The sequence below is a fragment of the Humulus lupulus genome, chromosome 1, assembly GCF_963169125.1.
Source record: "Humulus lupulus chromosome 1, drHumLupu1.1, whole genome shotgun sequence".
NCBI classification, from domain to species: domain Eukaryota; kingdom Viridiplantae; phylum Streptophyta; class Magnoliopsida; order Rosales; family Cannabaceae; genus Humulus; species Humulus lupulus.
The window spans coordinates 7,583,326-7,611,142 of NC_084793.1; the positions used below are offsets into that span (position 1 = coordinate 7,583,326).

The 27,817-nt window shown below is 35.6% G+C and overlaps 3 protein-coding genes across 3 annotated transcripts; 2 read left to right on the forward strand and 1 right to left on the reverse strand.

The window, feature by feature from the left end:
* Positions 1-6,191: 6,191 nt before the first annotated feature.
* LOC133784755 (protein NRT1/ PTR FAMILY 5.2-like) lies at positions 6,192-9,357 on the forward strand. Its single transcript, XM_062224033.1, has 4 exons — positions 6,192-6,669; positions 6,762-6,979; positions 7,067-7,644; positions 8,480-9,357. Exons 1-4 carry the CDS (start codon positions 6,510-6,512, stop codon positions 9,312-9,314), a joined length of 1,791 nt encoding a protein of 596 aa, XP_062080017.1. The 5' UTR covers positions 6,192-6,509; the 3' UTR covers positions 9,315-9,357.
* Positions 9,358-18,171: 8,814 nt separating this feature from the next.
* On the forward strand, positions 18,172-22,090 carry LOC133784772 (protein NRT1/ PTR FAMILY 5.2-like). Its single transcript, XM_062224049.1, has 4 exons — positions 18,172-18,307; positions 18,834-19,051; positions 20,512-21,083; positions 21,175-22,090. The coding sequence occupies exons 1-4, from the start codon at positions 18,172-18,174 to the stop codon at positions 22,070-22,072; spliced, it is 1,824 nt and encodes a 607-aa protein (XP_062080033.1). The 3' UTR covers positions 22,073-22,090.
* A 75-nt stretch (positions 22,091-22,165) lies between these two features.
* Positions 22,166-27,670, reverse strand: LOC133784762 (BRCA1-associated RING domain protein 1). The gene is made up of 13 exons (XM_062224042.1): positions 27,489-27,670; positions 27,338-27,391; positions 27,180-27,250; positions 26,711-26,806; positions 26,249-26,607; positions 25,553-25,849; positions 25,315-25,415; positions 24,993-25,179; positions 24,785-24,894; positions 24,474-24,573; positions 23,454-23,619; positions 23,089-23,207; positions 22,166-22,835 (listed from the first exon to the last, which is right to left on the reverse strand). Exons 1-13 carry the CDS (start codon positions 27,608-27,610, stop codon positions 22,485-22,487), a joined length of 2,133 nt encoding a protein of 710 aa, XP_062080026.1. The 5' UTR covers positions 27,611-27,670; the 3' UTR covers positions 22,166-22,484.
* Positions 27,671-27,817: the final 147 nt, after the last annotated feature.

Sequence of the window (27,817 nt, forward strand, 5' to 3'; positions counted from 1 at the left end):
CCTGAAGCAGATGTGGGAGGTCCCCACCCCTGTGGATATCCTTTATTTCTTCAGCCTCAAGGCCAGCCCGAATTAACGGGGATGAGGCGACGGGTTCTACTATCTGACCCGTTTCCCGAATTCACCCGCAGTCATCGAACTGCCCAACCATCCCAACGACTTCAAAGATCAGTTCTTTATGTCGAATGGGTTTCGCAATTGCGAATACCATTACTTCAACCATCCTCGTAAGTTTCCTTTCTATTCTCAACTCGCGAAATTATTATTATTTTTTATTCTTAGATTTTTTGCGTGTACGCATCCATGAAGGACATAAGCTTGTGCCCTGCAGTGGCATCCACCAACTGTTCAATCCTTGGCAAAGGGAAGCAATCCTATGGACAGGCTTTATTTAGATCGGAGAAATCGATGCAGGTCCGCCATTTTCCATTTGGCTTTGGGACCAGGACAGGATTGGCGACCCAGATCGGATACTTAGCCTTGCGGATAAAGCCGCACTTCAAAAGCCTAGCTACTTCTTCCTCCAGTGCCTCAGCTCGAGTCGTACCCAGACGCCTCTGTTTCTGGGATTTCACAGGCACGCTTTTGTCCAAATTTTAGCGTATGCATGATGACACTCGGGCTTATTCCTATCATGTCTTCATGGGACCAAGCAAAAATGTCTAGATTTTCTTGTAAAAAAGTTACCAGCTCCGCCTTTCTTTCAGTGTCAAGATTTTTCCCGAGCTCAACGACCCTCGAAGCATCTTTGGGATCAATGTTTACTTCTTCGAGGTCTTCAATAGCCTGGAGCTCGGATCTGTCTTCACCCATTCGGGGATCAATATCCTCACTCAAGGTGGCTCCCCTGCAACTGACTGGCTAGGGTTCTTCCATCCCAGGATTATCTTTGACTTCCTGGGATTCCTCTCCTCGATCCTGCACAGCCATTGTCTGCTGCCCGGGTTGCGATTTTCCCTTCATGGAAATGCTAAAGCATTCCCTAGCAGCGAGTTGATCGCCTCGGGCAGTACATATTCCCGTGGACGAAGGGAATTTTATCGCGAGGTGGCGGACGAAAGTTATAGCTTCGAATGCCATCAGCGTGGGCCTACCCAAAATTGTGTTGTATGCGGTCGGACAATCCACGACCACAAATTCAAGCAACTTAGAAATAGTACGTGGTCCTTCACCTAGGGTTATCACCAACTCGATCGTTCCGATAGCTGTCGCACCTTCTCTAGAAAACTCGTACAACATCATGGAGGTTGCCTTTAGTTCGGCCATAAACAATCCCATTTTCTCCAATGTGGACCTAAATAGTAGGTTCACAGAGATCCCGTTGTCGACCAAGGTCCGCCTAACTCTTCGATTGGCGAGCTGGACGGTTATGACTAGAGGTTCGTTATGCGGGAGCTGGACATGACTAGCGTCTTCTTCAGTAAAACTGATTGGTTGTTTCTCCAATCGTTATTGTTTAGACAAACGCTGCTCCTGGACGAACTCAACTCCATTGTGAGACCTCAGCTCATTGACATACCTCTTCTGGGCATTTCTTTTCGTGCCTGGCAGATAAGGGCCTCTAGAGATGGTGGTTATTTCTCCCCCTATTATTGGAGGAGGGGTGTCCTGACTCACCTGGGCTTCGGTCTGATTTACGGGGGGCTTCCGGAGCTGATTGAATGTTTTGCCCAGCGGGCTGATTAGGAGTGACTCAATTCTGGGCATATTGAGCCAAGGGCCTGGCCCTGATGAGCATCTCGATCTCATCTTTCAAATGCCTGCAGTCATCAGTGTTGTGACCGATGTCATTGTGGAATCGACAAAATTTTGAAGGGTCTATCTTCGCCCTTTGATTTTTTAGAGGCTCAGGCTTCTTCCACGGAAGGCGAGCAGAGTTCGCCAAGAAGATGCGCTCCCTGGTATCCGTGAGGTCAGCGTAAGTCGCGTAGATTGGTTTGAATTTATCCACGGGCTTATTTTTCTTTGAACCATTCTGGCCGCTTTCGCCATTTCCCTTCCTCTTGCTTCCTCCCCCGTGATTATTCGGGGTAACGGTTTGAGTCGTAGCTGCCACGTCCATTACCTCTCCAACGAGCTGGGCAGGGGACTTGGCTGGTTCCTGCGACCGAAGCCCGCGCCTCTTCCAATTTGATCCATCTCTGAGCCTTGTTTAGGAACTCGTCCACTGTGTTGACGCCTTTTCTCTAGATCTCTTTCCACAGGTCGCCTTCGACAAGGATTCCTGCTCTCATCGCCATAAGCCTAGAGCTTTCATCCGCGTCTCTAGCTCGCGCAGCGATGTTGGCAAACCTACTCAAGTAAGCTTTCAGAGGCTCTCTGGGCTGCTGCTTTACGTTTTCCAGGGAGTCTGCCTTTATCCGAGCTGCTTGAGAAGGCTGAAATGCCCTTTTGAAGTCAACGGAGAAGCTCTTCCACGAGCTGATAGAATGCTTCTTGTATTGCTTGAACCATTGCCTGGCCGGTCCGACCAGAGTCGAAGGGAATACTAAGCATCTTAATCCGGGTCCGATGTTATGGGCCATCATTAGGGTATTGAACACCCCCAAGTGGTCGGATGAATCTCTATCTCCGTTGAACTTTGACAAATGGGGCATCCTGAAACCTAGTGGGAATGGTGTTCTACGATGTTGGGGGCGAAAAGCTCGAGCTCGTCCCCTGAGTCGTACTCATCTTTTTCCTTTTCTGATAGGAATCTTTTCATCAGTTCCTCCATCTGGGCCAGCCTCTCGAGGGTTGGGTCCTTGGTTCCCTGTGGCTGTTCAACAACTCCCATTCGACCGTACGCATTTGACGAGTTATTATCCCTCCTAGTTCGAGCTTGGTTTGGTGGGGCATTCCCGTTGTCGCGTACTTCAGAAGGACTTCCCTCGTGGTGAGTGTCGCTGAATCCATCGCGAGCCGGATTGGTCCTTTGTGAATTTAGGCGATCTCGCAGATCGATATGTGGATCAACCTAAGGGTTTTGAGCTGAGCTCAGCTGATTCCTGAAATCTGTGTTGGTCTTACCACTTCGACAATCCTCCATCCAATAACTTCCATTATAGAAGCTCAGAGCTTGCGGCCGAGGATGAGGATCTGAAGCGTTCCCGCGTGCTCGTGGGACATGAGCAGGGGCAGCGGGAGGAGGATTCCTCCTGCTGTTTCTGTAGGCAGGGATGTCCAGAGCAGAAAGAGGTGGGGACGGATGCCTGATCGGTGACAGAGGGTGTCTGACTGGTGAAGCAATTCTCGTTCCATCAGATCGGATCAAACTAGCCCGCGGTTGCTCTGCTCCACTATTTTTGGTTCCCTGTGCATGGCGATCTAATCACGGTATAGGGAAGTCGATCGGGACTGCCGTCTTTACGAGTTCGTCCTTGACCGTCTGCGTGGGTTTCCATGGGCATTCGACGGTGACGTTGAACTCGGAGTCGAGATTCTGACCGACCGGCTGACTCGTTGGTGATCCCTAGGAAAGCCACCAAACGGGGTTTCTTGGTGATTGGGCGACACAGGAGTAGAACTTGGAGTTGAGGTTCTAACCGATCGACTTGGCCTGGGTCGACTATTCCGGCAAGACTTACGAGTCCCGCCTTGCCTTTCCGACGTTAACGTCAGTTGTAAAAGGGGGCAGTCGAGCCAAGACTTCATCGATTTGCTTATTTTCCTTGGCTAGATGGCTCATCAACTGCATGTTCTCCATCTCTAGCGCTGTCAAGTAATCTGGGTTCAGATTCGTCGGTAGAGGTGCTGAACTTTCAGTGTCTTCGTGGCCCATCGGTTGTTTTCCCAATCGCTGCTGGATCTCCGGGCCTTGTTCGTCAGAAACAGTGGTATGGTGAGCCTCCTTCCCACCATGCTGATCTATTTTGTTACCGTGCCTTGAACGAGTGACCACCATGATGAACTTTTTCCTGAATCTTTTTCAATGGCACTAATTCACAGCTCTCAATGAAAGCACCAAACTGTTGACGCGGTTTTTCTCCAACAGTGTATTACGAAAATTAGCTAGAATAAACTAGTGTTTAAGGGTAAACCATAAGGAGAATAATCATTCTTCAAGCTACTTAGAATGATATAGTAAGAACACTCGTTCCTTTTTACGTGGTTCGGAGGTTAAAATCCCCCTAGTCCACGAGTCAATATTATTACTGTATGTCTCTATTTATTATGACAGAATATTTGCATTACACAGAGAAAACCCAACCCTTTTTCTATCCAAGGTCTTGGTATTTGTAGGAGAATGATCCCTGGGTAGGTGTTGGGGTCATCCCGTGATCACTCGATCCCTCACATCATTTCTATGACACTGATGATTAACATTTACATTTTATATTGAAGTGTGGTCTAATCATTAGGTAAAATGGATCATGGATCACATGGTCTAAATCAGGCGTGTGATTTCTAATCATGCACATTTATATTGTGTATCCAGTAATTCAAGAATAAACAGGCATGTGATGTCTGTTTATGCATGTTTATATTGTGTGGTCAACTTTATAAAGATCTTGGGGTACATCAGACCCCTGGCGTACCACGAGCTAGCGCAACGCCAGCTCGTGCATTTTGATGCTATACTCCATAAATGGTTTCAGGCAGTATGTTGCTTTGAACTCATCAGCTCGAGCTATTTGTCTAGGGAATCGTGCTAAATTCTCCCGGATGAAAAGTGAACACGTGGAACATCATTTATGGCCTTTTGCTAGCCAGCTGTACCCGAGCTGCCTAAAAAGATACGTTCTGATTTTCAGGGCGTACAATATTAATATAATTATTACATATGTAGTCTTATATTAAATATTATTATAATAATGATATTTTATAATATTTGAATTTATATTAATATAATTGATACATATTTATTTTTAAGTTAGTTTTAAAGGTATATTCAGTTAAATATTTATAATATTCCGTTAAAGTTAACAAAACAAATCGTTAAAACCAAAAAATTTGTAATCCGCATATTTTTTATATAAAAGAGATATAAAAAAAAATATATCAAAAATATATACAGTATATATTAAATACTGTAAAAAAAATCATAACAAAGAAAAAAAAATTTAAATAAAATTAATTATATTTTAGTCTGCATCGTCAAGTAACTTTAATATAAATAAAAAAATAAAATACTAAATTCAAGATATAATATGACTTAAGTATAGTTTAAGTATGTAATAATATCATCACATAATGGGTTGATCTTTTCTACTAAAAAAAAGATATATTTAAAAAAAAAAATAGAAATCGTACAATATATAAATTTTTCAAAAAAAATATTCTAACCCCATATTAAACTACACAAAATTTTGCTTATATCACATTAGATATCCGACAAATACTTTAATTTATATTAGGGTTGTGCAGAAATTTTTACAACCCACCCAACCTAATCCGCCCAAACCAACCCGAAAAAGCCGCAAAAAAACGCAACCCGAATAAACCGACAAAAATTTAACCCGCCCAATATAACTCGACTCGTCCAATTAAGAGCTTACTATTTTTTAATACATTTAAATATATTAATATATTATCTACATAATTAAATTTATATTTTTTTAATTGTATTTAGACTTTGGTTTATAATTGGACTTTAAACTATATTAATTTTCTTTTTCATTTTAAGGATATATGTTTGTTACTTTGTTTAATACTTTTAATATTGATGCAATTATTAATATATAAAAAATTCAAATAAATATATAAATTAATTAAGTTTTGTTTTATTTTTTTTACTATAAATTTAAAATATTGTTTTAAACTTAAAAAGATAAATTTCACACTATTGGTACTAGTATTTAAAGGAAAAAAACTACAAAAATGTAATCTAAAAAAAAAAAAATTCCTTCTCACTTCGGTTTGGGCAGGTTGACCCGACCAACCCGCCCAAACTATTGGACGAGTTAAAATTATTTTTTTCTTATCTGGGGAAGTTACGGGTTCATTTTTCCTAACCCAATTATGATATTGAGCGGGTAAAAATCCAATATAACTCAACCAACCCGTCCACAAGTGTTGGGCTCAAAGAAGCCACTCACTATCCCTCTCTTTACGTGCTTATCCACTAAGCCACTATACTAGCAGCTATATAGCTAGATAGATAGTGCAGAGAATAAAATTCCATATGTGTCAGAAAATTAAAGTAAATAAATATGCAATATCAATAGTGACAACCATTATTATACCAATCCAAACCTGATTACGTCCCTACCGACCTCTTCTAGTTCTATGCTTTTCTATACTTACATCCCAAAGTCACACACATGTTATTGCTAGCTACCATTAATAAATGTCCTCTCCAAAGGGGCATACAATTATAGAAACTAGAATATAAGCTTTATTAAAATCATTAATTACCACTATTTTCTAACACACTATTTCATTTTCAAACACATAACAGAGCAAATAAGAAAAAAACTATAGACCATATTACCATATATGTACATATATATATATATCTATGCTATGAAACTTTATAAGAATTAAAGCTTATTAATATAGATATAAAAGATCTAGACTTATCATATATTATGGGGCAGGTAGTTGAAGAGAAAGTTGGTCATCATTCATATGGAGAAGATCATCATGATCATCAAGCCGATTATACACAAGATGGATCTGTTGATATCAAAGGAAGACCTGTTTTAAGATCAAAAACTGGAAGATGGAGAGCTTGTTTCTTCATTCTAGGTATGTTACATTAACAATTTGTAGTATTTATAGCCTTGTTCTTATGCAAATTTTCTTTCTTTTTTTTAATGTGAATTTGGTGGTACGTTTAGGATATGAGATGTTTGAGAGATTTGCAATTGTGGGGGTTCAAGCTAATCTAGTGTTGTACTTAACAAGAGAGCTTCATCAAGGCACTGTAACAGCTTCAAACAGTGTGACGAACTGGATTGGTACCATGTGGCTCACACCCTTATTAGGAGCTTACATTGCTGATTCATATCTAGGCCGATATTGGACAAGTGTCATAGCTTCATCAATTTATCTCTTGGTATATTTTTCTTTTCTTTTTTTAATAATATTCTTGTGTAGTTTCAAAATACAAGATAATTATTGATTTTTTTACTTGGTTAAACAGGGAATGATACTCTTAACTCTGGCAGTATCAGTACCAGCTCTAAGGCCACCATCATGTAGTAGCCAAAGACTCAAAGAAGAAAATTGCCCAAAAGCCTCATTCTTCCAAGTGGGTGTGTTCTATTTGGCACTATACATAATAGCAGTGGGAAATGGAGGTACCAGATCGAACATGTCCACCATGGGAGCCGATCAATTCGATGTTTTTGAGCCAAAGGAGAAGACCCAAAAGCTCTCATTCTTCAACTGGTGGATGTCTAGTATCTTAGTAGGTGTCTTATTCTCGAGCACTTTCTTGGTTTACATACAAGACAATGTGGGGTGGTCCCTTGGCTATGGCATTCCAACCGTAGGACTTGGAATCTCAGTCCTTGTGTTGCTGTTGGGTACCCCATTTTATAGGCTTAAGTTGCCTGTTGGGAGTCCTTTAACCAAGATGGCTATGGTACTTGTGGCAACTTTTAGGAAGTGGAGAGTGGCTTTACCTGTTGACCCAAAGGACCTTTATGAGTTGAGCTTGGAAGAGTATGCAAACAGTGATGTGAAAATGATTAGACTTGATCATACTTCTTCGTTAAGGTATGTATAATTACACTTCTTCTTCTGACCATGCATTTATATATGTGTGTTTTTCATAATAAATTCAATTCTGTTCTAAGAATATTCTCTAATTAAAGATTTAACCATTTTAAAAAAGTACAATTGTCAATATATTTGTAATCAATCATATAATTTTATATGCGATTCTTTTTAATAAAAGGGACTAATTCCCTTCATTAATTAGTTTATTCCTTGATACCTCCAAATCGCATTGAAGAAATCATGCTCGTGTGATACGATCTTAAGTTGGCAATATTGTATATAAATAATTGCAACAAGAATAGGAATAATAAAATGCCAAAGAGACTCTTAGAATATAGGAATATATATATATAGAATATATCATGAATTAATAGGATCAGAACAATAATGGAACTATATACACTTTAAATATTATTTCAGCAAAAGTAGGCTTCATTATTTTCTTTTTGTTTTTATTGATTTTACAAATCCCATCTATAATGATCAATATATATGTTTTCTGTCGCTTAGTGATGCCATCACACAACACAACACATGATACACATTAATTATTACAATTATAATTATAAAGTGTGACTGTGAGCTCAGTGGATGATAACATATACATAATAAGAATATATTAGATATTGCAACTCACTTCAAGAAAAATATTTTTTTTAGTGGCAACAATATTAGTGACAAAGTATGTTCGCCACGTAATTTTTTTTAATTAAAATTATTAGTAGTAGTGATATTTCTAATATTAGGTGCGACATCTATTGCTCCTAAAAATTCTTTTTGTTATAGTGACTTGATCACTACGTACTCTTTATGACAACATTTCACACTACAGATTCCTTGACAAAGCAGCAGTGAAGACTGGACCAACCTCACCATGGATGCTAACTCCAGTGACCCAAGTCGAAGAAACCAAACAAATGATCAAAATGATCCCAATTTTGGTTGTCTCATTCATACCAAACACAATACTAGCTCAACTCGTAACCCTATTCATCAAACAAGGCACCACCCTAGACAGAAGGCTAGGCTCTCACTTCCAAATCCCACCAGCCTGCCTCATAGTATTCGTGACCATCTCCTTCCTCCTAAGCCTCGTGGCCTACGACCGTCTCTTCGTCCCAACCGTTCGACGATACACCAAAAACCCTAGAGGCATCACCATGCTTCAAAGAATGGGCATCGGCCTAGTCATCCATGTCATAGTCATGATCACAGCTAGCCTGGCCGAGAGAAAGAGACTCAACGCGGCAATGTCAAACGGCACCTTAGGCAAAAACGACACCGTTCCTCTGTCGATACTCATACTGCTACCTCAGTTCGCTTTCATGGGCGTTGGTGACACGTTTATGGAACCTTCACAGATGGAGTTTTACTACGACCAAGCACCAGAGAGCATGAAAAGCCTGGGGTCTTCGTTGTTTTGTTTGAGCAAAGGGGTTGGGTTTTTTCTGAGTAGTTTTTTGTTGTCGACGGTGGCTGAGATAACGAAGAAGAAGAATAATGGGCATGGTGGGTGGGTTTTGGATAACCTTAATGTGTCTCGAATGGACTATTACTATGCGTTTTTGGCAGTGTTGGCTTTCCTCAACTTGATTTTGTTTGTGGTCTTTGCTAAGTTGTTTGTTTACAACGCTGATCGATCATCAAGTCAAAAAATAAGCCGATGAGTCATCACTTAATTTTAATTAAAGCTTGTTATTATTAGTTCAATTCAATGTGTCTTGTTGGTTAATAACCTAGTCTTGTAATAAGTGTTTGTTGTCTTAAGAAATCATGTAATCTAATGTAATGCAATTCCAATAAAAATGTTGAAAATAATAAAGAGATAGAGATTTAATTTTGCCGGTAACCTAGCTACAAATATTGACCTAACAAATATAATGAAATTATATATATATAATACCTAGTTAATTTTAGAATATATAAGAGCATTGTCTCCAAAATTGCCAAAAACATTATAATATTAATATTTTTATATTTTCTTACATCCATCTAAACAAAAATAAATTTATAAAAATATCAAATAAGAAGCAACGTTGTCAAAATTTGGCAATCTCTTTTGACCACATTCTAATTTGGGGACCACATATTCTGACATGGAGACCCACATTTGGCTATAGCAACACATCTAGCATCATTGGAGGTGCTCTAATAGGTAAATAAGAGCGACCATTAGTTTTATAATATCACTCACTACAGAAAAAAGGTTCTATACCGAGAACATGTTCTCGGTATAGACATTTCAGATACGCGGGACATTTGTTCTCGGAATAGGCCTTGTTTTTTGTAGTGACTTTGCAAAATAGTTTTTTTTAACATTTTTTTGTAAAATAGTCCTCAAGACAAAATATTAAAAAAACATTAATGTCAAAAATTGTTACACCCAGATTTCAAGACTTGAGGTTGTAACCTCGAAAGTTGGATCCGTCAGGAGTGAGTTCGCGAACTGATACATGCTCGTAACCTAGATACCGAACCTTCAAAGCAGATGGCAACCTCGAAGATGGGTAGCCTCGAAGTTCTTACAAGCTCGAAAGACAGAACATCGGAGTACGTCCATTGTCAGATGACCTCGGACCAAGTGGCCCGAGCTTGGCATAAGTGAGAGCTCGGGGTAAGGCGGCCTCGGTGATACTTACCCTTTCCAAACTGATTTCAGGAAAACAAGACAATTTGTACTTCACTCAGAGACTTAGACGGGCATGATGTTGATTGCTGATCTCGAACGGCTCAATAGGTAGCTTGAAGAGACACAGTCCATGCATTCAAGAGATATTATTGTTGTAACTTCCCTACAATAAAAGGATATTTATTAGTCGGTTACACGTCCCCTAGTCTTCAGGGGACGTTTCCTTGTATATAGAAGTTACAGGCTTTAAAGCCATTAAATTCATTAATATACAGGAGAACTTCCCAAAACGCGTGGGATAGTATTCTGAGACTTCCTCTATAAATAGAGAAGTCATGTACCTTTGTAAATGACCGAAATTTTGTGATCTTGAGATAAACTCTGGAGAATTCATCCCTGAAAGATTTCCATAAATTTCCTAAGTTCTAATAACAAAGACTCGTGGACTAGGCAGAGTTAACTGCTGAACCACGTAAAAAACTCTCCTTGTTTTATTGTGTTATTCTGGCCATAATTCTTTACTGTTTATGTGCTCTACATTTTAAGTTGACGAAAAACGGCGTCAACAAAAATATATTCAGAAAATCATTTTACAAAAAATTATTAAAACAAAATTGTATTGTGCAAAATAAATATAAAAATATATAGTAGTTATTTTGCCAAAAAATAAATAAAGAAACCCCTCATTTTAAGTACTCATTTTTTATTTATGCTATATTCATTACTATACAACTAATTAAATATTTTTGCTACACCCTTTTACAAGATATAATTATGGAACGAAAAATGTTATGATTTTTATTACATTGAATTGTCTTAACTACTAGATTAAGAATTGAAAAGGTATATATATTTAATATTAATTAGAATTTTGTTATAAAGTTTCTACGTCCAATAGTGCCCTTTAATTATTTTAGTGAGAAATTCAAATTATACTAAAGGCTATATGTTATATATATATATATATAGTCTCACCAAAAAAGCAGCATTTGTCACACACATAATTAGCACCCACACTAAAATATACATATATATAATTAGTCACATATCTATATATATATATATATATATATATTTGTCACACTTAGCTTGCTTGTACTAGTTTGGATGATATGCTCAACACGTTCTGATCATATCAATACACTTTTATAATAACTAAGTTAAGATTTGTTTCTTATTATATATTGACCATCAAAGTGAGATAATATATAATTTATTAGGTTATAGACTTCATAATTTTGTTTACCTTATTAGGGAATATTATATATGTATATATATGGTTCATATTGTAGCCTACTACTCCTCATGTCTTTATTCTGATGAGCATCTTTGAAGAACAGTTCTTGTGGGAAGCCACAATTATTGCTATGAAATCTCTTTTATATAATAAGTGTGTAGATAACAAAAATTATTTGTTTTAACAGTTTTTTTATTTTTTTAATATTAACTTTAATAGAATATTTTTATATTTAACAGAATATTTTTATATTTAATGGTAGTTTGTTTTTAAACTTAAATAAAATAAAATAAATAATTAAAAAATTAAAATATAATATTTTTTAGATATTTTACAATAATAATTATTTAAAAATAATTAAAATATAATATTTTTGAGATAATTTACAATAATAATTATATAAAAATAATAAATAATTAAACAAATTAAAATATGATATTTTTTTAGATATTTTATAATAATTAAAATAATAAAATCATACATTTTATAACTTAAATAAAATTTAAACTTAAACTTACTTATTAGAATAATATCATATTTATAAATGTATAATATAATCTACTGTGAATTAGCAACAAATTATTTATTTTTTTTAAAACTAGCAAGAAACTTAAATTTAAAATTCACGTATAATATTTAATATTACATTAAACATATAATAAGATAATTATTTAATTAAAATAAAATATTTATTTAAAATCTATATGATATTAATAAAAATAATTAATAAATTCCATAAATAAAACTCACAACAATATTACTTGTATCTAGTATATATATATATATATATATAAATATATATATATATATACTTGTATCACAATACTCCAAAAAAAAAAAAGGAATCTAACTCTATATAAAATGAGCAATGTATACCGTTAACTTAGACTTAACCAATTAGGATATTATTAAAATCGGAATATAACATTTTGTCTCTTGTATAAATTAATTAAAGAGCTACATATGATGTTTTTGTCTCTCGTTAATTTGTTTTAATTTTTTTATTTAATTTATTTTAAATATGATTTTGATCAATTTAATAAATTATTTTTAAAAATTAAATATACTAATCCTTTTTTTTCGGGAAATATATTAATTATTTTAAGTAAGGATATCTTTGTCTTTTAAAAATCTGTTTGGACTAAAAAGGGAATTGGGGACATTTTTAAAATAATAGATGATTATTGTTGTTGTATTTTTTTTAATTTAAAATTAAACTAGTTTATAATAGCTAGACTATGGTACTTTTCATTTATTTCATGGGGCATTGTGAAAAATAGTCATTAATGGTGTGTGAAAGTTAGTAAATGTAACGCCCTGGTTAGCCAAAATTGTCACACTGTGTACTTTAAATAGTGCTTAACTCGATCAAATGGGTCAGGTTTAAAATCTCGATCAAAATGAATGGTTATATTTTAAAAATGTTAAACTGTACATGGGATCCCATATAAGTGTTTACAAAATTATTTACAATCTAAAATGGTCATTACAATTCAAAAGTTACAATGTGTCGACCTAAGCGACAAAAATAGGGGTAAACCCTAGTTTTTTTAGAAACACATTGGCCATGGTGGTCAAGCGGTCGCATATGTATACGTCGCCACCTAAGCTCTCCACTCAAGGCTGGGTAAGCTTCTCTTTCCCTTTACTTGCACCACATAGCACCCATTAGCCAAGGCTTAGCAAGAAATACTTATTACTGCATGTATACAAGTAATCATGAAATTATTCTGGGGCTCACAGCCCTAATCAAATGATGACTATTAAGTCAATTTGGGGTCCTGCGCCCTGGATAGATGACTAATAAGACATCTCGGGGTCCTGTGCCCTGAATAGATGACCAATAAGACATCCTGGGGTCCTGCACCCTAAGTCATGTGACTATCAAATCACTTGAGACTTTTAGCCCTGGCTCTAAGTAACTAGTCATAGACTTGTCAAGCGCTTTAGTTTTCTTCGACCAATAGGTCGGACGAGCATATAATGCTCTTGTTGATTAGATCTAATCATATCAACCAGTGTTCAATGCGTTATTGCCGCTCTTGACTCATAAGTCAATTACATACGACTAGTGCTCAACACTATTTTTGTTTCTGACTGATAAGTCAGTACCATTCACAAGTAAGCAATGAAATCAGGCATTCACAATGTAACAAATGTCCATATATAGAGCATTCAACATGCCTCATCAATAATCATGTATGTCACATACTAGGTGCAATTTTCTTACCTTAGACTTGAGCGTAAAATAAGTTAAGAACGACCCTTGAGAACGATCCTAGCCTTAGGCCCTTAGTGGTCACCTAATCATAACCAAATATAAAATCTCATCAATAAAATGAGCAATAAAAGATTCCTGGACTAAAACCCAACCACCAGGTCCTCGAATCCTACTAAAACAGTTAGTAGATTCGATCCCGAGCCTTAAGGTTTGAAAACCCGCGCTTAAAACCAAATAAAACCCAGTTTAGCTCAAAAAGAACAGGCAGGCTGTGACTTGTCCCCAAGGGCTGCGGCGCGCCTCCCAGACAGACAGGCCCCCTGTCAGGGTGCCAGGGGCGAGCCGCGACTTGCCCTTGAGGGTCGCGGCGTGCCTACCAGACAAAGCCCAGTGAAGGCTCTAGGGTTCACTCAAGTCACAGCTCCCATGAACTCAATCGCGACTTGACCTCGCGAACCCAGCTCCCCTGCATTTCCTCCAATCCAAACTCAGCCAAAACACAATCAAACAAATCACAATATCACAACCAAATATCAACACAACATTATCACCAATCTAACAGCAAAACCCAAGCTTAGAAACACTCAAAACACCATCAAACACCCAATTCTAAGATCAAACTCTCAAGCTTATAAACAACCTTAAAAACAAAGTAAAACCAGTCACAAACAAAATTGAAAACTCACTTCAGCTAGGAATTGAATCCTTCCAACTCAATCTTAAATTCCAAGCCTCAAAACCTCAAGCTTGAATTCTCTACTTTTGCCTCAAAATCCCAACCGAGTAGGAGAGAAAAAAAATAATCGAGAGAGAGAAGAGAAAAGCCTTTGTTTTACCCTGTGTAATTCTACAACCTTCCTCAAGTCAAAGCTATCTATTATAGCCTAAAATGACTAAAATGCCCCTAGGGCCATTCTATTTCCTTAAAGCCACCCAAGGGCATAGTTATCATTTCCACCTACCCCATTAATCATAATTAACGTCCTCTAATTCCCGCTACGCCCAATATCCTCAAATAATTACTAAATCATTTCTCATTACCCGCTCATTCCCGGTAATGTACTAAGCACCAAAATACCCCTAGGCTCACCCCGAGCCCGCTAATTAACCCCGTTATGACAAAACTGCTAACTTACTTCCTAGGATTGTCTCATGCCGAATAACTCAAACACATTCACATAATAATGTGGTCTCACCCATATATCACATATATGCACATAAATATACAAATATAGCCATATAATAATATAATGCACATAATCATGCATGTAATTACATAATAACGTATTAAATCAATTATGGTCCTCCTGGTCCCCTAATCCAGGCACTAAGCCACATTAGAGAATTTGGGACATTACAATAAATGTCCATATTTTTAATTTTGTAGTAAAATAGTGTAACCATCTTTTTATTATTACATATTACCAAATATGTCATTTAGCAGATTACTATTTTATTCTAAATATTTTAATATTATGGTATATATTAGTTTTGTTTAATTAGTTTTTATTTTAAAGTTATTTTGATTTTTTTTTCATTTTTTATGAGTTGTTTAATGATATACCATGCCACAAAATACATATACTAAGTTGAAAAATAATATACGTACCAACAAAACTTACAAAATTATTACTCAAAAATATATATATCATGCTAGCAAAATTATATACTACCATCAAAATGTATATACCATGATACAACATTATATACTACTGTTATCTCCATTTCCTGCCTTGGGCCCGAAACCGCGATCCAGGCCCACTAGCCGGGCGATTGAGGTTGGGCCTGGCCCAGGCCCGTTTGGCAGGAAGTATGATTGACTTCGACAGCCCAAGTGTGGGCCCAGGCCCGGAAGGTGTCCGGGAAGAATGATCTGGGACCTTCATCCGGGAGAGGTACACCTGTTTGGGGTTACAGTCGGGATGTATGCAAACGGTCTCGAAGCCTGGTAAACGATCCGGGCTCCTGGTGGATGATTCAGGCTTGCAGTAAATGAAGAGGGACAGAGATAAACGAACCCAGGTCAAGCCCTCAGGGTTGGCAGAACAAAGCATCCGTGACCCTGACTCCGCCCCATGAAGCGTGGGAGTTGTCCCCACGTTTCACCTACGGAAAAAGCCACCTCGGGATTGTACGCCGCTGGTTCAGACCTATGTTGCCACTACTTTGACTGATCTTGTCCCCTGAATCTACCTCGTAACTCGAAATGCCCAGACCAAAAGCCCCAATTTTTCGGGTGATAAATAGGCTTTAGGTTGCCCCAATGGGCTCTGGTTAATGTTTGTCTTTTATGTTTTTATCCTTTGTATTGGGCTTCCGAAAGAGAAGTCAGTAATATTTATACATTTATTGGGCCCGGGTCAGCCCGGCCCAAACCCAGTGCTCTTGTGAACCTATAAATACATGTGACAGAGCACTGGGAAAGGAATCTCTTTTTTGGCGTGTATACAGTTACTCTGCTAAAACAAAGAGAAAACTCCATTGTTATAGACTTTCCAAGCTCTAATACAACTGTCTCGTGGACTAAGGCTCATTAACGCCCCAACCACGTAAAAATCTTGTTTACATCTCCTAAACCCCTTATCATTAATCTCCCTTAACTTTTATTAATATAGTTTCCGAAAATCTCGGTAAACAACTACCATTATGTATAATAAGATAGAAACTAAATATCATAAAAAAAAACTATATATACCATACCACAAAAATCATATACACAAGTTTGGAAAATAATATACCAACAACTCATAAAAAACTTTAAAAAATGAATATAACTTTAAAATAAAAATTAATTAAACAAAACTAATATACATATACCACTATATTAAAGTCATGCGCTCTTAAATAAATAAGAAAATGACAATTCAGGTAATCAACAATATAAAAATATCATTTCTCTACAATTTAAAAAATAAAGACATTAACTTTTTGATGTCATTATTTTAAATCATTTACTATAAATTCTCTTTATTTCATTGCAGTTACTGAGTTTCTTTTTTGAAATGAGCCAAAGAAACATACCCAAATAAAGATGCCACCAAACCTTAGATATGTCTCCATAGTCAGGGCCAATTGAGCAAGAGAGTGTGCCATTTTATATTATTATTGACACAATTACAATGATAAATAGTAAAAGACTTAACCTTGCTGATTAATATTTTATATAAATTTATATCAAAATTAAAAATTAAACAATTCCAGGTTTAATTATGCTGATAATTTGATTGGCCTAATTTAGTTAATTTTGGGAGAAAGAGATTGTGCATACAAAATAAACACTAAAAAACAAAATATTTCATGTGACGTATTAAAATGAGATCATTTAGGAGAGACATGCATGATAGGAACATTAACTTTTTTAGAATTTAACTAAATTTTAATTTGTTCGGAAAGGTATTTCCTTTTATTTTGTAGTTTATGACTTATTGTGTACTTATCAATATCTCATTACATTTTTGCTTTTTGCTAAAAATGCTGACACCCCCATATTTTATGTATATAAATATATATATATAAATATTTATACAAAGCTTCAAAAATTTCTAGGTCCACAAAAACAAGAGAAAAAGACGTGTACAGCATCGACTCAATTATAACTATCTACAAATAAGCATCAAATTAAATAAATAATTATATGATGGAAACACATATATATATATATATATTTTAAGATATAACTTACGTGTAATGTACTTTACTTTAGTTTTATTTATAGAATTTATTAATTATTTTTATTAAATTTATATTAATATCATATAAATTTCAAATAAATAATTTATTTATTTTTGTTTAAGTTTATGTTTGTTCTAATTTTTTAATTTGCAAGTTATGTATTATATGTTTAATGTAATATTAAATATTAAACGTGTATTTTAAATTTAAATTTTTTGCTAATTTTTTCATATGTTTAATGTAATATTAAATATTATATGTAGATTTTAAATTTAAGTTTCTTATTAATTTTTAAAAAAAATAATAAGTGAGTTTAAGTTTAATTAAATTTTATTTCAGTTACAAAACGTATGATTTTATTATTTTTAAATAATTATCATTGTAAAATATCTCAAAAATATCATTTTTTAATTTTTTTAATTATTTATTATTTTTAAATAATTATTATTGTAAAATAGCTTTAAAATATCATATTTTATTTTTTTAATTATTTTTTTTATTTTATTTAAATTTAAGTATTTATAAACTACCATTAAAAAATTAGAATATTCTATTAAAATTAACATTAAAAATATAAAAGACATTTAAAACCAAAAATACCCCTTATCTACACCCTTAATATATAGAAGAGATATATTGAAAGAATTAACCAAAGAGAGAAAATATGTCTTGCTGCCCTAACACACACACATGTATATATATATATAAAGCTAATTGATTAAAGAGCTCATCATGATTTATTAGCTTAATTTGGTGGCACCCACGATGGCCATGAATGTAGAAGAAAAGGGCCCTATGGAAGGAAGAGAGAATTATACAGAAGATGGAACAGTGGATCTCAAAGGTAGACCTGTTCTAAGATCAAACACTGGAAGATGGAGAGCTTGTTCCTTCATTGTAGGTAATAATAATTTTACTCAAAACATTCATTTATAATTACTTTGATCAATATTTTTACCATATACATATATATATATACACACACATTTCATCATCAGGTTCTTAGTTTTTCCATTTCAGTTGTAGAAAACAATATATAATGCTGAAAATGTTGTTGTGTCGTTCTCAATGAGTTTTTCTTATTGAGAATATTAAAAACTTATCATCAATCGCTCAAAGTTCTCTAAATTATGAGCTTAGAACTTAGTTGAAAGATTTTTCACTTATTGCTATTTGACATCTAAGATCACATAAGATGATCGGCATCTCATAGTACTGTTAGCCATACTTTTTTATCTATTGTACAATAAACACTTTAAAGTATGTCATTTTCTTGTGTTGTTAGACAGTAAACACTACTATCGGTGTGTTGCTCCTTAGGCGGCCTTATCAAATAGTCTTATATTTTGTCTATTATTGTACTTCAAAATTAAGATTTGTCTTTGATAAATGTACAAATATGTATATGTATATGTATATATATATAGGGTACGAAGTGTTTGAGAGGATGGCATATTATGGGATCGCAACAAATCTAGTGGTTTACTTGACAAGTAAGCTGCATGAAGGCACTGTTACATCTTCAAACAACGTCACGAACTGGGCTGGTACGGTTTGGATGACACCCATTTTAGGGGCTTACATCGCCGATGCTTATCTTGGCCGATACTGGACTTTTGTCTTTGCTTCAGCTATTTATGTCCTGGTATATATAATTAACCTTTAGCTCAATATATATACATATATAACATTTGAAAACAGTACATCTTAGGACACATCGGTTTGAACCGATGATGTTTCATTCGATGCTATAACGTGATTATTATTACATTAATATATTCAATAAGTTAATTCTTTTGTTCTATGCACACATAAATGTATATATCTATGACTATGCGGCTCTGCCTCCAAAATAGATTCTACAAACTATATATATACAGTGGTATTATATGGTAGGCGAGCCCTAACGGTGGGGCTATTTTGTGTTCCCGACACATATTAGTTTTCGGTACGTTTTTTTATGACTGTGTATATTGTAATTATTTAGAACATCTTGCAAATTTTCATAAAATTCTGAATAATTTACAGTGCCGAAAACTAAGTTCAAATATGTTGTTTTCCACGCGAATAAAAAAATTAATCACGCGTACAACAACTTGTTTTGAATATAATTTTTGGCATTGTAAATTATTCAGAATTTTCTAAAAATTTACAAAATGCTCTAATAACAGTAATATATAGACGGTCATCAAAAAATCGCATTAAAAAATTTTCACTGGTCCGGAATACACCAAAACCCCACTGATGAGGCTCTTTTTGAAAAACCAGGAGCAAATTTTCCCTATATATTCTTGCACCTATATTTTATCGCAAGGAAAATATTCCTAATTTTGGACTGTATATCATGATAAAAACGATTTTAGGCATGTTTAATTAATACACCATATGCTGAAGGAAAAAAAAACTAATGCAGCATATATATATATATATTAATTAGATTGGATATTGTAGTGTAGTATATCAATATATATAATATATATTGTATCACTTACTACACCGCACTTTAAAATAACATGCTAAAATCATGAATATATATATACATAATTAGCTAGCTTCTAAAGAAAGTGGGGTATATACTATATTATTGTTATATGCTCAGCTCATTATGAATCTCAATTCTCTATTGTATGTAGTGAACATTACCTTAGTTGATTGAAATTGAAGATGCTAATTTAAGTCAATGAAAATAGAATATTTTATAAAATGATTTTTTTTAATATAATTGTTTGTAAAATAACTTTTATTTAGAATTTAGACAAAGTGTCTGAAATTTTCTACATAGTGACAAGAATTTCCTATTATTTTTTAATGATGTTATTATTCTCATGTTTAATCACTAATGGGATCATATTATTTGAAATTGTGTAGTCAGTGTATAATTTTTACATATAAATTTGGTGTTACACTGTTACTTACAGTTAAAGGTTTGATAGCAAAATAGTAGTAGTTATGCACCATATAGTGCTAACACTACACGATGATCCTATATAAAATAATTGATACAATTCAATACCGAATCATTATATTATGTTTAAATTTAATATTAAATTGCATCAATTACATCTTCATCACTAACTATATAACTATTGTTGAAACTATATATAGGGAATGTCCCTAGTAACACTAGCAGTTTCAGTTCCAGGCCTAAGACCACCATCATGTGGGCATGGTATCAAACCAGAGGACTGTCCGAAACGAGCCTCAGATTTTCAAGTGGGCATATTTTACTGTGCCTTGTACATCATTGCCATTGGAACAGGTGGAACCAAGCCCAACATCTCAACCATGGGTGCTGATCAATTTGATGATTATGAACCTAAAGAAAGGATGCAAAAGCTATCCTTTTTCAATTGGTGGATGTTTAGTATTTTCTTTGGTACACTCTTCTCGAACACATTCTTGATCTACATACAAGACAATGTGGGCTGGGCCATCGGATATGGGCTTCCCACTATTGGGCTTGCATTTTCCATCATGGTGTTCTTGGTGGGCACCAAATATTATAGGCACAAATGGCCCACAGGTAGTCCTCTCACTAAGATAGTTATGGTGCTTGTGGCTGCTATAAGGAACTGGAAGGTACCTCTCCCAAATGACCCTAAAGAACTGTATGAGCTCAGTTTGGAAGACTATGCAAAATCAAGCAGATTCAGAATCGACCATACTCCGTCACTAAAGTAATAACAGTGTTATTTTTGATTAAAAAAGCCATGAAAATGGATGCTTTGAACTTGTTTTTAATATCAAAGGTTTGGACTTTGGTTTCAGGTTTCTGGACAAAGCAGCAGTGAAGACTAGCTCGTTAAGCTCGCCATGGACACTAACTCCAGTGACCCAAGTCGAAGAAACGAAGCAAATCCTCAAAATGATTCCGATCTTAGTGGCAACATTCATACCGAGCACCATGGTAGCTCAGACTGGTACACTTTTCATCAAACAGGGGACGACCCTCGACAGAGCCATGGGACCAAACTTCGAAATCCCACCAGCTTGCCTTGCAGCCTTCGTCACCATCTTCATGCTCATAAGCATCGTCCTCTACGACCGCTACTTCGTCCCCGCCGTTCGCCGCTACACCCACAACCCAAGAGGAATCACTCTGTTACAGAGACTGGGCATTGGCCTAGTCCTTCATACCATCATCATGGTCACGGCTTGTTTGGCCGAAAGGAAAAGACTTAGTGTCGTCAGAGAAAAAGGCATCACCGGCAAAAAGGACATCGTCCCACTCACCATCTTCATTCTCCTCCCCCAGTTTGCTCTCATGGGGGTCGCTGATTCCTTTGTCGAAACGGCAAAGATAGAGTTTTTCTACGACCAAGCACCACAGGGCATGAAGAGCTTGGGAACTTCGTACTTCACTAGTAGTTTGGGGATTGGGAGTTTCCTAAGTAGTTTTGTTCTGACGACGGTTTCGGACTACACTAAACGACATGGACGAAAAGGTTGGATTTTGGATAATCTGAACGCTTCCCATTTGGATTACTACTACGCTTTCTTGGCTGTGTTGAGCTTTCTCAACTTCTTCTTCTTTCTTTTTGTGGCTAAGTCGTTTGTTTATAATGCTGATGTTACCGAATCCAAGAGAGACTTCGCCTTGGAACCTTACAAGGTGAAACCTTCAATTCCGGAGAGTGAAGGGTCTCATACTGGACTTGTTATCTAATCAAAACTGTTAAGCTTGTGTTTGTTCTTGCTTAGCATAATCAAATACAATATTGAAAATCTCAATCTTGAATGGGCAGAGTAAGACAGGAACTGATCAGCAAAAAAATATTTCCAGCAAGTACTATTTGGCAACACGTAGGCCATTATATTACAAAGCTCATCACCTTTTCCTACAAATGATTATTTGTTTAAAAAAAGAAGCTAAACTACACATCAAAATGAGTTTATTGGGGTGTTAGATTTAACTAGCTGTAAGTGGGGTTGTGGGGTCCGGAGGTCCAAACCTAATTGAATCTCTCTTTTCTGATAGTAGTCAAGTCATATTAACTATTACTAGCAGAAGAGTTCATCATTCCAAACCCTTCGTTAGCTGAATGAACAAAAAATTGCAACTTGGGATGTGTCCCTTGTTAGCTGACAACAGGCTGCAACTTGTACCCTGCAATGGACTCCAGCAGCCATGTGTGACCAATCACTTGAGCTCCAGTTCGCGAAGCTATATCTTCTGCCTCACTTAACCTTTGCCATAGGATTGAAACTTCATCCCCCAGTTTGCATCCTTCTGGGGGATCAATATTGTAAACAACAAATGCCTTGGGAGTTCGAACTGCCTGTTGATCAGTACGTTGTGTTGCCAGTTCTTCCCGGCTTTCCAATACAGTCCCTCCGGCAGCTATGACCAAATCTTGCAGATCGTCCTTGTAAGAAGGTAGAAAATCACCCAGGAAATAAAAATTCAAGCCACTAAAGAGCTTCGGTGCCTGCAAAGGAAATGATAAACCAAGGCATAAAATCAAAAACAAAAGTCCGGGAGCAACAAATAGTGATGAAGAATACACTACTATATAAATTATCCTATTTGTGCAGCTCAGAATGTAGTCTACCCTACCAGTTTCTTTTCTACACTAAGCATTAAAGCTACTTCAATAACAACCATATTAAATTTAGGAGTGACAAGCCACTTTGTAGCTTAACAATCTCATTGGTAATTAGGGTTCGCATGGAGGGACTTACATTACTCGATGCCCTAAGCCTGCCATTCTTAGGACCATCATAACACCCATAGTTGTCGAGTATAACTTCATAAGGTTCTTCATCTACATGATACTTTGATTCCATGCATGCCTTAACCCCTGCAAAGAGTCATTTTCTGATTGTGTCATGATCATTTAACATTAAACAAGTTACAAATAAAGAACTCTACAGTTGTACAATAGAAATGATATCAGTTAATCAGAAATAATCAAAGAAATTCAGGAAAACTAAGCTTTCATCAGATAAACCTAGAAAGTTGCCTCAACAAATGAAGAAAACAAAAGACCAACGTAACAAAATCAATTAATAACTAAAATAAATTGTAAGTCAAGGCAACAACGTACAATCAACATTAACAATCCATCTTCCATTTGAAATTGCCATAAGAACTTTAAGAGTCCGAGTGCAAGCACCCTTCTCATCTGTGGCAGCAATCACATGGGACACATTTGGGCTCCAAAACTTAGACACAGCAGCACCTTTCATTTTACCAAAAGTGACCAAGAGAATCTGTAATAAGAGTAAAAGAGATACAAAAACAGGAGAAAATAATGAGTTACTTGTATGGCAGAACAGGGTAGCTGATCATACAGCAGCAATTGTACTGGTATTGAAGAAAAAAAACATTCAAAGCATGCAATGGTATTTTTTGTCACTAGTCTTCCACTGAACCATACAAACTTTGAGACAGGAAAATAACTAAAAACTTCTTTTTTGAAAAAAAAAAAAACAGAAATTATAAAGCAGAAGCTTCAGTATACCAGCTAAAAAGTTATCACATGTTTACTTGGGATTAATAGAAATCATTTGTATGGTAATGATTAATAAAATCAGGAATTGGAAAACTTGGTGGAGTCCGCATAAAGTAAAGTGGATATGAAAATGAATACTTCTCCCCCAAATCACCTAAGGAATGACATTGCCCTTGACAACTTATTTCTCTTTTCATTTTATTTTTTATAGTTAAAATTCAAATGACAATTTTGTACTTTAAAAATCTATCTCACCAAAATACTACTTTACATTATTTTCTTTAAAAAAAGGAATTTAGCCAATTTAAAGTATTCCAAATACATTTATTGCGTAAATATTACAAAGTGATTCTATTTCTCTATCTAGTTAGTTTAAGTAAAAAGCATAATTTATATTATGACTCTCACTCCTCCCTACTTTATTTCGATTCTTTTCTCTGCTGAATTATTCTGATTCCAATTATAGTTTAGTAAACATGCTATTACCTAAATTGAAAAGACAAAACAAACAAAAAACTCAAAACTACAATATGTCAATACAATACATATTGAAAATTTTGCACCCTTATATTTAACTTTATAGATATGTAAACAAAAAGGGGATGAGTTAACCTTCTCCTCAGAAGACAAAGCAGATCCACATAAAACCAATATATTCTCCCTATTGATATCACCTCCTGGTAAAGCAACTTTATTTGATAGCTGACAGCTCCTGGAAAGATTATGTCACAAAATTAACAAAACATCTAATAATACTGAATGATTACAGTATACGGAACTTTAACTACTAGAAAAGTTTAGAAAGAATATTTTGTAGTCATTATTCACACCACTAGAACAGACTTTAATATCTATACTAAGGCATAGAATACCACTTTAGCTAAAAACTAGAGTATCATAGGTATATGAGGATGAAATTTTACACTATGGTAGGCAGGGGTCGATCTGAGAGAGCTTTCTTAGGTTTAGCCTTTGACTTTTCATTAGGGAACTTGACATAAGAGTGAGCTGGACAGAGTACTAGGTATTGTTCCTGCAAGAAATAAAAAAATAAATCGTTACCCAATTTAGAGAAAAATGCACTACTTTGAAATAGAGGTAGTAAATATTAGATACAGGGACAGTCTATACATGATTCCAACGACATTTTGAGATTCGCATTGCACAAGGTACATGGTAGCTCTTGCGACAGGTTCTCACATAGCATCCCAAAGCTGCCCCTTTTAGCCCACATGCACTGCACTTGAGTTTTGCACCCCTTGCCACTTCTTCATTCAAATTCTTAGCTATATCATCTTCATAGAAAACTTGAGGAGCCCTGCATTGCCAAACTCTATAATATAAATCTCTATGGTCAAGAAAACTGAACCACCAGATATTATCAAATTCCTCCCAAGTAATTTGTCTCAACAATATAACACTCAATCATAATAGAGACACAAAAACAACATACCAGTCAATGCACACTTTGTGAACATGTATTACATTAGGAAATGAGGCCTCGTGACCTATTACCAACTTTTCATTGGAATAATGCAACATTGACCCTGTATCCTGGTAGATTTATTTTATCATAAAGGAAAAATCATGAGAAAAGCACACAGTAGATGCAAGTTTATATGTCTTAGCAATTTATATTATTTTACAGCAGAGGGAATAATTAACATTAACACAACTAAGTAGAAATATACCTCTGTAATTTTAGAAGAATGGCAAAACACACAATCATATTTATTAACATCAAGAATATTTGGTTCCTGCAGACCAGCTTTTAATACTGTCTGTTCAAGCTTTGAATGAAAAACTGGTTGGATGTGAGCATCACGGCCCGGGTCTAATGGTACTAGCCCACAATTTAACTGCTTGTGTCTCTTAACATCCCTGACATCATTGTCGTTTTCAAAGGATGAACTGTAATTCTTGAGCTTGCCTACAACAGCACCATCATTTTCCTGAGTTGGTCTTTTCAACATAGAATTCTCTGAGCTCTGAAATAGCAAAACATATAACACAAATTTCAATAAAAGTATCAATGACACCAATTGTAACTCCATTAAATAATGTTTAAACAACCCAACGTACTAAAAAATAAATTAAACAAAGTTTTAACATTATCCATATAGACAGAACAATTTAGACTCCAACAATAAAAACTAAAGAGCTAACAATAAAATTGATTAGAGTGACAATGATGCATTGATAGTAAAAATGAAAATTCTTGTATTTTATTCTTCATTTCTTCTTTTTTAAAACTGGACTCCTTGCCTAGCCTACAGTAAATGAGGAGCAAGAACCATAGCAATTGATAGGCAAGCACTAAAAAGAGATTTGAATTCTGAAAGCTATTGAACATACACTTCAAAATGCAAAAAATGCTGAGTTCTTACATGCTCACTCCAGGGATAATAGCTATCATTATCTGAACATTTGGCATCGCCAAATGAAGGAGGGCTGTCTGGTGCTGGTTGCAACACTGCCTTTGCATCTACATCCATAGTCATAAACTGAGATCTAGGTGATGAGTTGGGAATCACAGCACCACGAAATTCAATCCCTAGCCTTGTAGCATCTACTGCAGTGCAGCTGTTTACAATTTTGTCATTCTTTTCCACTCCTACTCGAGTGTTAATAGACTGTCCACTGTGTGAATTATTCTCTTTACCATTCTCAGCTAACTCTGTACTCATTTTATCATCAAACCTGACCATAGTTGAAGTAGGGTTTTGCAACAAAACTCCCCCACCTTCTGTAGTACCAATACAATATATACAAATTAGCTTGAAATGAAAAGAAGTAGGCAACATAAAGAGAAACAATCAGCAATACATTTTAAGAGAAATTAATCTAACCAGATTTAACAGGCAGAAACAAATTGGTAGAACATGTGGCGTCCAAACATCTATAGATTGTTGCCATGTTTTCTAGGAATGGCAAATGCCTCGGATCTGCAAGAGCACATAGCCGGAAAGCATTAAAAGAAAAAAAAAACAGCGTCACCACCCACACCATCGGACATTTTACGAGCGACCTCGTAAAAGATCTATAAACATATACCACTCAGAGTCAGGATTACACCAGGGACTATGTACTGCGCTAGCAATGTCAACCAACACCGCTAAAGAAACTTTTTTTATTTAAAAATTGAGTGAAAGCTTTAATTTTTCATCAAAACAAGCAAAACCCTAATACCCCACAGTAAGAGTTTGAACCCAAAGTTCAATTTCTAATGCCATAATAGATGCAGACCACTTTTACACCCCAAAAAAGAAAACTAAGCACACCCAAAAAGGTAAACTCTTAGAAGTAAAAAAAACATACCTTGATCGACAAAATGGGCCTGGCAGACAGGGCACTCTGCGCCAAACTGAGTCGAACCAGGTATGCACGAGCTACAGAAAATCCGAAACCAAAATTAACCAGAGAAATTAAATTGTACCAAGTGGAAAAACACACACACAAAAGAGAGTGGAACGCACTAGCAGAAAACGTGGTTGCATGGAAGCAACATGGGTCGATTGAGCAAGTTCAAACTGCAACAAGAAAGCCAGAATTAACATCATAAACTCAAAGAAAGCGTCCAATTAACTATTAAATTCTTCTCAAGAAGAGAGAGAGAGAGAGACGAACCAGAGAGGGCATTTGAGCTCCAGACCCAACTTTTGAAAATTGAGAACCCATGGATTAAACCTACCACTACCACTACCACTACCACTTCTGCTGTCGCAGATTAAAGATTGAGATCCCGCCATTACTTTCCTTTTTTTACAGATTTTGCAGAGGGTTTTGGGGTGAGGGGAGGAAGAAGAAGAAGAAGAAGAGAAGAAGAAATTTGGGGAATTTAATGAGATCGTTTCAAACACAGTGATGAACACGTGTACGGCTGAGATTCTTTCCCCCAAAAATGTTGGTGGGGACACATGGCGCTTTCATATCTTTTTCGGTTGCAATCACGAATT